The sequence below is a fragment of the Neopelma chrysocephalum genome, unplaced genomic scaffold, assembly GCF_003984885.1.
Source record: "Neopelma chrysocephalum unplaced genomic scaffold, ASM398488v2 Primary Assembly neopelma1_76, whole genome shotgun sequence".
Classification (NCBI taxonomy): Eukaryota; Metazoa; Chordata; class Aves; order Passeriformes; family Pipridae; genus Neopelma; species Neopelma chrysocephalum.
This window is the reverse complement of record NW_020897737.1, coordinates 7,734,196-7,746,635: the sequence shown is the minus strand read 5'-3', so window position 1 is coordinate 7,746,635 and position 12,440 is coordinate 7,734,196. Positions and strand designations below refer to the sequence as shown.

The window sequence follows — 12,440 nt, the reverse complement described above, 5'->3', positions numbered from 1 at the left end:
AAAACCAGCTTCCACTGTGTGCAGTTGTTAACCAAATCAGCTCAGACTTACTCACTGTGTTGACATAAGCAGTGCACACAGGTGTGGGCTGGAAGGCACAGTAGGGGCTGTTGGCTGCTTAACTACTGTGGCTGCTGTGTGTCTCATCTGTGTCAGAGCAGCATTTGGCAAGTATATCCTTGGGAGAAATGCAGAGGCACTGAGTGTGCAGGGATGAGGTAGGGAAAGCCAAAGCCCAGCTGGAGTTGGATCTGGCATGGGATGTCAAAGACAAAAGGAAGGGCTTCTGTTACAGGAAGCCCAGTGAAAACATGGCTCATAAAGATGGGGGACCTGGTTACATAGAACATGGAAAAGGCTTGAGATACTGAATGACTTCCTTACCTCAGTCTTTACAGTCCTTCAGGAATCCCAAGTCCCAGAGACTCTGGGAAAAGTGTGAAGCAGAGAAGGTATACCCTTAGTGAAGAGAATCAGGTCAGGGAATACTTAAGCAAAGCAGACATACATGAAGTCATAATCCTGGATGAGATGCACCCATGAGTGCTGAGGGAGCTGGCAGATGTCATTGCAAGGCCACTCTAGATAATCTTTGATTGATTAATGGTGTGTGGGAAAGTGCCTGAAGCCTAGAGGAGAGCAAATAGTACTTCTGTTCTCAAGAAGGGTAAGACCCAGGGGACTACAGACTGGTCAGCCTTACCTTGATCCTTGGGAATGTGATTGAGCAGCTAATCCTGCAGACCATTCCCAGGCATGTGAAGGACAAGAAAGTGATCAGCATGGATTCACCATGGTGAAGTCAAGCTTGCCTAATTTGATAAACTTCTAGGATGAAAAGTCTGTCCTGATAACCTAGATAGGCAGTGATTATTGTCTGTCTAGACTTTGGTAAGGCTTTCAACATTGTCTCCTATAAGATCTTAATAGAGAAGCTGATGAAGTGTGGTCTAGGTGAGCAGTGAGGTTGATTGAAAACTGGATGAACAGCCAGGCCAAGAGTGTGGTTGTCAGTGGCACAAAGTCTGGTTGGAGACTTTGCAGAGGGGTTGGACCAGGTGTCCTCCAGAGGTTCCTTTCAACTTCAGACATTCTATGATTTTGTGACTCTGATGCCAGAATGCATCCTGGGATAAGATAGTTGTTCCTACATATGTGTTAGTAATCAGTGCTGCTAGTATTAAGAATGCTTTATATTCCAGTTACTTAGGGGTTCTTAATGATATGTAAATATATGGACTTAACTGATTACTGTTAAGGATAATTACCATCCTTCAGCATCAAATGACTTAAATATACTGAGCTAGAAGGTTTGGCTTGTTGAAGCTCCTTGGGGTGATGCAAATAAATAAACTTTTGACCTTAGTTTTAATCAAGTAATACTTAAGATGGGCTGCAGCTTGTATTCTGTTTTCTAATCATCTTGATGCAAACTCAGGTAGCAAGCCATCAATTTATAGAGTTTTATAAGGTGTGTGGTTTTATAAACTTGATCTCAGCTATGTTGTCTTACTAACCAATTTTAGTGTTAAGTAACTTGTTTGTTTTCCTCCTCACATGCCAATAGAGGAATGTTTTTTTTGAAGGCAAATTGGCTTTTTTCAGTGCCTTATCTATACTCAGTTTCTAATAAAGCTGTTAACAAAGATATAGCAATGTTATTTCTGTTTCAAATAAGATGCTGATTTTCCCACAATGACTATTTTGGGTTGTTTCCTTCTAGCCTGAGGAAATGACCAGATTGAGAAGCCTCAACAGACAACTCCAAATAAATGTTGACTGTACACTGAAAGAAGTTGATCTCCTTCAATCTAGAGGTATTGACTTGATACTTTTTTAAAAAAGATAATTTGAATATGGTCAGGAATGTTGATCTGCTGGAAGGCAGGAAGGCTCTGCAGAGGGATCTGGACAGACTGGAGCAATGGGATGAGGTCAGTAGTGGGAGGTTCAAAAAGACCAAGTCCTGGGTCCTGCACTTCAGTCACAACAATCCAGGCTGGGGGAAGAGTGACTGGAAAGCTGCCCAGAGGAAAAGGACCTGGAGGTGCTGGTTGACAGTGGCTGAACATGAGCCAGCAGTGTGCCCAGGTGGCCAAGAAGACGAATGACATCCTGGCCTTTATCAGCACTAGTGTGGCCAGCAGGACCAGGACAATGATTGTCCCTCTGTACACGGCACTGATGAGGCCACACCTTGAATCCTGTGTTCAGTTTTGGGCCCCTCACTGCAAGAAAGACACTGAGGTGCTACAACATGTCCAGAGAGGGGCAGTGGAGCTGGTGAAGGGTCTGGAGCACAAGTCGTGTGAGGAGGGACTGAGGGAGCTGGGGGTGTTTAGCCTGGAGGAAAGGAGGCTTGGGAGATTCTGTTGCTCACTACAACTACCCAAAAGGAGGCTGTATCCAGCTGGGGGTTGGTCTCTTCTCCCAAGTAACAAGTGACAGGATGAGAGGGAATGGCTTCAAGTTGTGTCAGGGAAGGTTTAGTTTAAATATTAGGGAAAATGTCTTCTGGGAGAGCATTGTCAAGCACTGGAACAGGCTCTCCAGGAAAGTGGTGGAGTTGCCATTCCTGGAGGTATTTAAAAATCCCATTGATGTGGTGCTTGGGAACATGGTTTGTTGCTGGACTTGGCAGTGCTGGGGTAATGGTTGGACTCAGTGATCTTAGAGGTCCTTTGCAACCTAAATGATCCTATGATTCTCATATGGTATGTGCTTAAATGTGAATACTTGGGAGTTTTTTTCAATTTGTCTTAGCAGTGACAACTTACCTCTAAAAGGTGGGGTTTTTTTCAGTTGCAACTTAATAAACTTGACTTGCTAGTATTTCTGTTGGTCAAGTTAAATTACGTTACCAAGAAAGTGGTGACTTTGTCAAGATCATATTAAAAAAAAATTACTCCTTTGTGAAGATCCTTTACTTAAAATTTAAACTTCTTGCTGACAGAGGCTGTGGCCAAGTAATACTGAACAGAACTGCAGGTTGCAACCAACAAGTTGGCAAACAAAAATCTACTTAGGTCTTCAAAAATCTTTTTTGCAACAGAAACTTGTCATAAATAGAATCAAATAGATTAGGATGTGCACAGTCTTCCTTTTTTATCAAGGAAGTATCTTATAGAAAGATTTACATTTCACAGAGCAGTACAAAACGTTGAGCTGGAGCTGATTCTTCAATATGGGATTACCCTGCTAAAAATTACTAGGATTGACACAAAACTGAAAATATGTGTCAAAACTTGTGAAAAAGCTAAGATATAATGTCATAATGAAAAGATGTATAAAATCAGAAGCCTCTAGATGTTCATATCATGGGCATAGGAATTCAAATAACCTTCAAGTTACACTTTCTTACTTTTCTGACAGGAAACTTTGATCCGAAAGCCACGTGTAACTTCTATGATAACATAGAGCCTGGTCCCGTTGTGCCACCAAAGCCATATAAAAAGGGTAGGTTAACAAACATGCATCCAGTTACCTAATCTGCATTGAGAGAATTTGTTTTTAAAAAAATCCCTGTGGTGACAGGAAGTAATTCTACTTATTTAAGTTTTCTTTCTATATAAATCAAACCAGAACACTTATATAAAAGTGCACTAATCTTGACAACAACTTGTTTTCCTCAGACAGATTGTTGCAAATGAATGTTCTGTTAAAACCTTGACTGTAAATACTGTTATTCACTATTAGAAAAAGAGTTGAAAATATACAAATTTTTACGTGTTTACTTGAGCTTCCTAATGTTTTTCTTTTTTAAATACTTCTAGGTTAAAAGCTCTATGTCAGGTTTGTTTAGTTGTCCTCTAATATGTTGTTAGGATTTTATAGTTTAATTGGAGTCTTTTATACAAGTTTAGTTCATCACAGCAGCTTCTTAAATTTTTGTTTATATTCTTAATTATATTTCACCTTGCCTGGTCTCACTTTGTACCTATATTTTTGTGCACAGTATGAATTTCACAGTAGCCCTGAAGTTTTAGCACAGCAAGAGCTTCAGATATTTTAAGGACCAAGGAGGACACTTCCTCACATTGGTCAAAAGAGATGAGTGTCCCACTTGTATAGGTTCATTAATTTTCAGTGCTAATTATGTAGTATCAGGATTCATATCCAGCTCAGGACACTTAAGTTTTATGTAAGCATAAGAGCTACGTAATTTAGTCTCACTTCTTGTCCAGTGGAGATTCAGTCAGTACGTGCCAGAGTGACTCAACACATCCCAAGCAGACACACAGTCGCTGTGTAGCTCTCTAATAAATTCAACTCTGTTTAGTGGTGATTTCAGATCAGAACCCTACCTTTGTCTCAGATATTTTTTGACCTACATTTTTCTTCCTGAAATCTGTTAAAAGAATGGTTTCAAATATTAGTGGAAGTTTTTAGACACCTTGTATCTTTCTGCTGAAATAGCCAGTCTGGGATCCTATACTGACACAGAGAAAAAGCTTTCTTTCCTCTGAAAATGTTGTGTGATAAGGTTCATAGTATTGTGTCTCCTCTTACTGTAACTAGCATGTACTGCACTTGTTAGTGGAAAAGAAGTAGCTCTTCTGAATCGGTAATTATATAGACTTCTTGACACTAAGAATTTTGTAAATAAGTTCTGGTTGGTGATAAGCACCTCTCAGAGGTTTCTGTAATTGAATTTTGAATTCATGTAACAAAACTTTCCCCCTCTTTTGAAGCAAGTATTTTACCTCTCAATGAAATAAAATTATTACTGTGTGGAAATTTTGAAAGAAAGAAAAGACCCAGAACTGCTCTTTGTGGTTCACAGAAAAGATAATACTGGGATGAGTTACTTGCATTGGTGGTAGTGTCCAGGAAAGGTGGGAGACCAGGAGGTGAGCCATGGTGTGAAGGCAGCGCCTGGATTCGTGGTAGATTGCAGAGATCATGTGGTTGATTTAAGGAACTGTTACTCTGTGATGCTTGAAGGGATTCTCTTACCACACTAGCCTATTTGATTTATTTCAAAACAAGCTGATGTGTAATACCTGCATTAAATTATTTGTAATTGGCAGTTGGAAAGATAATGCCTTGTAAGGATTTGTACAACTACCTTCCCAGTTTTGCCTGTCAGCTTATTAGAGATCAGTTTTAGGTCTGGCCTGTTGTATTCTGAGTTTGGCTTTTAACATGATGACATTAAAAAATGATTTTTTTTTCTTACATACATAGTAAGTATTCTTTAACATTCAGCTGTTGAAGGTGGGCGGGCAGACAAGGGTCTGCTCTGTGCTGCCATCTGGCCAGTCAAGTGCCCACACTGCCCCTTGCTTAGGAGGAGTTTGAGGTCAAGCACTGTTAATGTGACTGCACAGCGTCTGGGCTGGAGAGTGCTTACATCTAAGTGAGGAGGTCACTTTTATTTCCTTTGTCTTACTACACAACTACTACTAAAATCTACAGAAGTTAAAAAAAAAAATCCAAAAAGCTCTGAGGCATCAAGACCAACCTAAGTACTATTTGCACTGAGGTTGTCATCAGCTGTCTGCTGCGTTTTTAGCAGATGGGGCAGCAACATGTGCTCTTTGTGTGCAGCTGCAAATTGCAGGCCTTTGTTATACATAAGTTCTCTTTTAATAATAAAGCTGCTCTACAGGTGTTTGTTTAGCACATGGGTGTCTTAACCTTACCTTCTAGGTATGCGTTAATTTTGTTTTGAATGTTAACATTTTGTGCAACATTGTGCTCCCATGTCCTGGGAGTATTTGTCACTTTTAGTAGATAACCTGAGGTCTTGAAGTGGTGGTAGGAGATGTGGAAAACCAAGTCTTTCTGTGGACTAAGATCTCGTGTATGATTTGCATACATGCCGATTTTATGAGTGAAAGCAGACTTAAATGCTGCTTCCCATACACACATTCCTGCTGCAAAGCCATGAGGAAGAAAAGTAGTTGTCTTATTTTGAAACAGGCCTATCTTTTTATTTTTATATTGTATTTTTTTCAGCCTGGGTAAATGCTAGAAAAGATGCAGAAAAAGTGTCATCTATCAGACTATTTGAAGAATCTAAGTTAGAAGTAGTTTTTCTCTTCAGGTAAAGTAGGGCTATTGGAATTTAAAATTTGTAATAGACTGCTCTATGTAAACCTGTGAAGTCATTCCTTAACAGGTTGGTGTTGCAGTGCCCATAACAAACTTTGTATGTTTTAAGCCAGTAAACCTTGAGCAGTATCAGTGACCCAGCAGTGGTGAGTGCTCTTTTTGTTTTTAAGATGTTATGGTTAAGTGACTCTTTACAGAAGTGAAATACTTTAAATATTCGGATTTCAGAAACTGAATTAGAAGTGCTTTGGGAAAAGACTTTTAATGTTAAGGTTTCCATGTTCATTTTAAAATAGACTGTTTAATTAGGTGACCAACCAGAAGTATGATCTTGACAATAATCCTTCTCTTCTGAAATAAGATGTTTTCTTTTGGCTTTTCTTTAGAGCATCAAAATAGCTCCAAACAGACTCCACGGACTCAGCCAAGAGATGAAGACTTTGAAGGGGCTCCATGGAATTGTGGTAGCTGCACCTTTCTAAATCACCCAGCACTGAATCGCTGTGAACAGTGTGAGATGCCACGATACACCTGAAATTCAGGAAGTGGCTGCGTTGGGTTGAAAACAGGCTCTCAAGCCGACAGCTGTAGGAGAAGGAAACATGGGGAACCTTTCAGTCCATCTGCCCGGCCTTTGCCAGTCAACAATCTTCATATTGCAAGGGGTGGGAATAATGTGTTAAGATGTTTCTGCTTCTGCTACACTAAAAGATAAATAAATTAAGGGTTAAATTCTTTCCCATTGCAGTGAGCGGAGCAGAAAATGAAACCTGAAAATGTACAAGGATTAATTTTGAGAAGAATGTATGCAGGAAAGCAAATAACTACTGGTGTTTCGTCCTGTGGTTATAGTTACTGCTTAGTGGCTCTGAAAAAAAAACCAACCCAAAACTACTGTTTTTTAAAAAAAAATTATAGGACTCTTAGTAATGGTGTGAAGTGTTACACTTAACCAGAAAAACTGAAGAGCCAGAGCTGACTTATCCTGGCCCCAGCTAGCTGGAAAACAAAGGCTCCCTGTGCTTCTAGATTGTAAGCTACTGAAAAAGAAGACAGGTAAATGCAATGATAAATTTTGCAATGTTTAAACAAAACAAAAAAAAAAACAAGGAGAAGGGTATTTGTAATTGCTGCTTTTTTTCAGGGTAACTTATGTCTACAAAAAATTGCTGTTTGAAATAGTAACCTGAGGTGACTAAATGAGAAACCGTATGAGTGTTACAGAGAGTTTAATCAGAGGTAATTTTTTACAATCCTGTTTGCTTGTACAGTGCTCACCTGGCTGTGTCAACACTGGTAATAAACTGAGAATGAATTCTACCACATTACAGATGAAAATACTGCTGCATGCTTTCATTGGGCCGTCGTGTTTCAAAGCTAAAAGTATGCTTTTATATACAACAATCTTCTAAGCCTGTGCTGTATAACAGCACGGGGACATATGCCAAACACAGGCTACTCCAAATTGTGTTTGGAAGACTTGAGCTCAGCCATGGTTGTGTATGAGAAGAGTTTGTACCTAAGAGTTCCTTAGGCCTTTTCAGCCTCCAATTTGTGAAGAATTCTTGATGTTTACAGCACAGAAGGTACTTTGTGCCCCAGATCAAAGTTAGCTGAAAAATAATTAATCAGCTCTTCAGTAAAGATTTATTTGCACATTGGTAATAAACCAGCCTGTACAAAATAGCAGATGCCAGATCCTGAAAAATTACACACTGCATTCTCTTTATTGTGGTCAGGAATTACTTGTCGTAGGTTGAAGAACACGAGACTTGCAACAGAAAATCATATTGGTACTTTTCTGCATATGATATACTGTATTATAAAGGTGATGTTCAATCTGTTTGAATGCTTCAGGTTGCTGTAATAAAACACTCGATACTTGTGAACTCGAACTTGGGTTTGGGCAGCTGAATGATTGTGACACAACTGTGTGACTGAGTGGGATGTTCCTGTGTACTGGTCAGAGGCTGGTACAGTGCATTTGAGTTTTTATGGTGTAACTTCATCACAATTCAGACGTGACCAAGCACCTCAGCTGAGTTATGGTAATTGACTTTCCGCCCATAAGGCGAAGTTTGCCAGCTAAACCTTGCCGGGGGAGTTTTAAATTACTACCTTTTAAGCTGTTCTTAGTTCATGGCAGCCACATCCATATGGTCAATTACCACAGTTCACTTGATGTGTGATAACATGTTAAGCTGTGGTAGAACAATCATGTGTCTGAATCCTTATTTTAAATAAAGCAGTATTTGCCAAGGGGTGGGTGGAGGAAAACTCATCTTGACTGCATTGCTCAATCTGGTGTCTTCTCTCCCCACAGTCTATAAAGACAACAGTAAGAACCAAACTGTTGATCTTGGAAGAGGAACCAATATTTTATCTGGCATTTTTCAATATGTTCTTGCACTAATTAAATCTTCAGGATAATTTTAAATAAGCTAAGAGAGATCCAGCAATCAGTGTGCACCACTGATGAGCAAAACAAAGTCAAAGGCATCAGAGATAGCTTTCCTTCCTTCCTAATGATTTGTAATTCTGGGGGGGAGCTCATCACATGTGAAAAGCAGTAAAATAATTACTGTCAAATGAAATCAGAAGGCAAATACCAATTTTGTGCATGTCAGTGGGCAGTCTGACAAAACTGAGAGAAAACAGATGAGCCAGAAGCATTGCTGTTATCAGCTGTATAATGAATTACCCAAAACAATACCAGTAACTTCATGACTTTTCCATCCTGATGCCTTTGCCTTTGTTTTATTTCAGTTTTATGTTCATTTGTACTTCTGTTGAAGTTCTAGAACCATTTGTTTTTGCTGGAATTACAAAAAGATAGCAACTGAAGTGACAGTCAGCAAATGAGAGTAGGTGCGTCAAGCAAAAATATAGTTGTGCCATTTTCAGACAGAATAGATGCTACTTTTGAGCTGCAATAACCATATGTGGAGACTTGCAAATCTTAGTCCAGCTTCACCAGAGGAAGAGAAGGAAGGGCTGCCATGACAGCAAGATATTTTTTGGAAGAGTGAGCAAGCACTGCTAAATTGAAAAGGAATTCCTTTGTACCAATAATTTTACCCCGGCTTTTCAATTACTCTCATTTGTTGCTTGTACAAAAAAAAAGAAAAAAAAACAACACCCACACCTCTCAGTTGTATTCTTTTACTTGTAAATGCCCATACTCAAACATGAATAGTAGACTTTACATGGTGCTTCAATATTGCTGGTTTGTTAGAATGTAAATTGTATTTTGAATATGGGAAGATCCATTTTCCTTCTGAAAGCAGGTGATGCCATTCACATCCCAACTGAATTGTAGATTATACCAAAAAGATTGGTTTATATAATATTTATTGAATGCACATAAAACCCTAATGTCAGCTGGCATACAAAATGCACTGTATTGTATACAACCTGTGTGTGTGTGTGAGAATGGTGGGATGCTGATGCTGTTGTGTTGAGTTAATGCACTACTTGTGTTTTCTTTTTTCCTTAATGACTGAGCTTTCCCTCAACCATGCTACTAGATTGGTAGAGTTTGTAACTGACTTGGACATTCAGTTATTCAAAATGATCTCACTGTTCATTGAAATTTTATAAAGCTTATTTTATATTTACTGTGCTATTAAGATGAATTCCCTTTAATTATAGGATACTACTGTAGTTCTTTAAAAGTTTATTTAGAGTGGGGCTTGTGGAAAACTATTCAGAACATAGTAAACCAAAAGAAATCCTGAACTTTGGATCTGCTTTTCATTTGATGTAATTATTAGTCTTGTTTGGGTGAAGAGGAAAGGGGTGGGAAGTCAAGCAAAAGGAAGTACTTTGTAAAATGTAGTCTTAGATCAGATTGAATTGTGTATCTGTGTGTCTGTGGTATGTGTGTGTTTCCCTTGAAAAATGGGAGGTGTGGTGAAAAGGTGTAATAATTCTTAAAAGAGCTGGTCTCAGTACTTTCTGATTATGATATGCTACTGAATCACATTTTTTTAAAAAAAATCCAACTTTCTTTCAGTTACTTTTTCTGTCCCAGCTATACATCTCTCACTTCAATTCCTAAATACTTTTAATATTGATTGTAAAATCCCTTGAAACAGAAATAGAAATACTTGAGTTGAAATGGGGACAAAATAAAACCAATAAAGAATGTTTTAAAAAAGAATGTGAGAATATTAAATATGTTAAAAACAAGCTTGTCCTCAAGATGATAGTTTTTATTTTAGAATCCAGTGGTGTACCTTAGAATGTGAAAATGACTATCCTGATGTGGACAGTTGGACATAAACAATTCAAGAGCTCGTTTGGTACCACAGAATTTATGTGCTCTGTACTCCATGACTCCAAATCCCACAAGGAAAGAAGGCACAGATATCACATGTTGTAGTCAGTACTGTCTCTATGTGCTGCTGCATTTGTTTTCGTTTCAAAATGTCAATATTTTGTGAACCCAGACATGACTGAATTTTGCCACATTTCTTCAGTTGGGCCTTTCATTGCTGTTCATGTCCATAAATGCAAATATTTTTCTTGGATTTGAATAATCAGAAATCAGTGGCGTTAATGCAATATTATAATCCTGGATTTCCAGTACCTTTGAAACCAATTTTAAAAAACTGTGTTCTTGAAACTTATTTATTTATGGTGGCACCAGTGTATCTAATCCATACTTCCTGCTGTGTGAAACCCTGTTAAATTTTTTCATTAAAGAAAGGAGACACGATCTTGTTTAATCCTGTATATATGGTGTCTACATTCTAGATTTGTGTATGCTGTGAATGAACTTATTACTAAGAGATGAAATTGTATAAAAGCATTCAGAGGCTATGCATGCATGGTACCTCCAGAAAGTGCATACTCCAAGTTGCAGATTCCTGCAAAAATAAATTAATAAAACTAAGCAAACATCACATCCTGCATTTGTTCTTGTATGTAGTTGGAAACATTTAAAAAATACAGCCATTTTTGGCATTCATAGCCTGATTTGTTTCTTGTCTCCCACTGGAACATTTGTTTCAGGGCTTTTGGGATTTTTGTTTAGGTGCTCGTTAGGCATTTGCTGAATAATGAACTGGGGTCCAAATCCTGTTCCCATGGCTGTGGATAAGCAGGAGCCCCTTTTAGATGATGGATGTTCCGTGCGGCTTCTGGTATGGAAACAGATGGGATGTTCAGAGTGTGAAGTTGAGCTTACCACTTCTCTCTCATATTTTAATATAAAGTTGTTATTAAAGAAGTCACCTTACCTGCTTTGGGTTGTAGCCTGGCTGACTTTCCTGCATATCAGCAGCGATGCTGAGTATCTGGATTACAGAAGTTCATCTCCTGCTCTAACCTCCACAGAAAGGCACTGCTCTGGGAGAGGGTGGAGAACTGCAAATGCACAAATAGGCACTTTATTGGTTTGTCTTCTCAGTTACCTCAATTGTATCAGCTCAGCATGATCTAAACCTTGAAAGCTCCACAGCTGTGCTGCAGCCCTGTTTTGCTCACACACAGTTTGTCATTCACCGTGTTCTCATCTAACAAACCTGCTGCAGCCTCAGGTTTGGGCTTTGGTCAGTAAACATAGGTAAGAATTTAGTTCTACATGCCTTTTGCTGAACTGGATTTATCACAATTTCAGGACAGGTTTATATTTTAATCAAGCATTTGATTCTTTTGCTTTAGAAGTCATTGCAGTTGAAACTCAATTTTTTAAAGAAACTGTAAAGAAGTTAAGGTACTTGTAAAGTGTATTGTGCTAATGGAGACCACACAAAGCTAAAAGATGCTAACAGCTGTCAAACAGCTGAGTGGTCACTGTTTTTTCCCTGAAGTCATGAGGAGGATCTGCCTGAATTGCATAAAACTAGTTGATTTATTCCTCAGAATTGCTTGGTTTTGACAGTAGTGAACCATGTCTTAAACCTGTGGCTCATCGAGGGATGATTTGCCCTGTGATCTGGTAAGTATTCCTGGAATTAAGTGCTGCTGCTTCTAATCAGTCAGGATGATCCATGGTGTGGTGGGTAAGTGCTTTAAATTCTTTAATTGCACCTTCTCTGATTGTAAGTGCACTTTTTGGAAGGAGGTGATTTAGATACCTGATTGAACAGGTGGACTCAAAGTGTTACATTCTGAATGGGTTACCTGATGTTTTGTGGGAACCTTGTGAAGTTGTTGGAGAAGGGGCTCTGTTAATTTTTAGCTGGAGGGTCTGTGATTGTAGCATGTTATTTTGCAGGAGCACCTCTTTGTTTCACAAAATGTTGTCTCAGAAAACAGTATGTATTGATTAAAAGGAATAAATTATAAAGTGAAAATACATTCACAAAAACCCCACTCTGCAGATTCTTTCTGGATAGGCAAGACTTAAAACCTGGCATGTATTTGCTGCTTTTACG

At 38.7% G+C, this 12,440-nt stretch overlaps 1 protein-coding gene across 5 annotated transcripts in view; it reads left to right on the top strand.

Annotated features, from left to right (window-relative positions):
- Positions 1-7,952, top strand: part of TAB3 (TGF-beta activated kinase 1 (MAP3K7) binding protein 3) — a 41,139-nt gene extending 33,187 nt beyond the window's left edge. For 4 of the 5 annotated variants that reach the window (XM_027688893.1, XM_027688890.1, XM_027688891.1 and 1 more), the window contains 3 exons: positions 1,724-1,817; positions 3,373-3,456; positions 6,444-7,952. In XM_027688893.1, coding sequence (XP_027544694.1) covers positions 1,724-1,817; positions 3,373-3,456; positions 6,444-6,592 — 327 coding nt within the window. In that variant the 3' untranslated portion in view covers positions 6,593-7,952. The remainder of the gene's footprint in view (positions 1-1,723; positions 1,818-3,372; positions 3,457-6,443) is intronic. The other variant, XR_003535083.1, reaches the window with a different exon arrangement.
- The last annotated feature ends 4,488 nt before the right edge of the window (positions 7,953-12,440 follow it).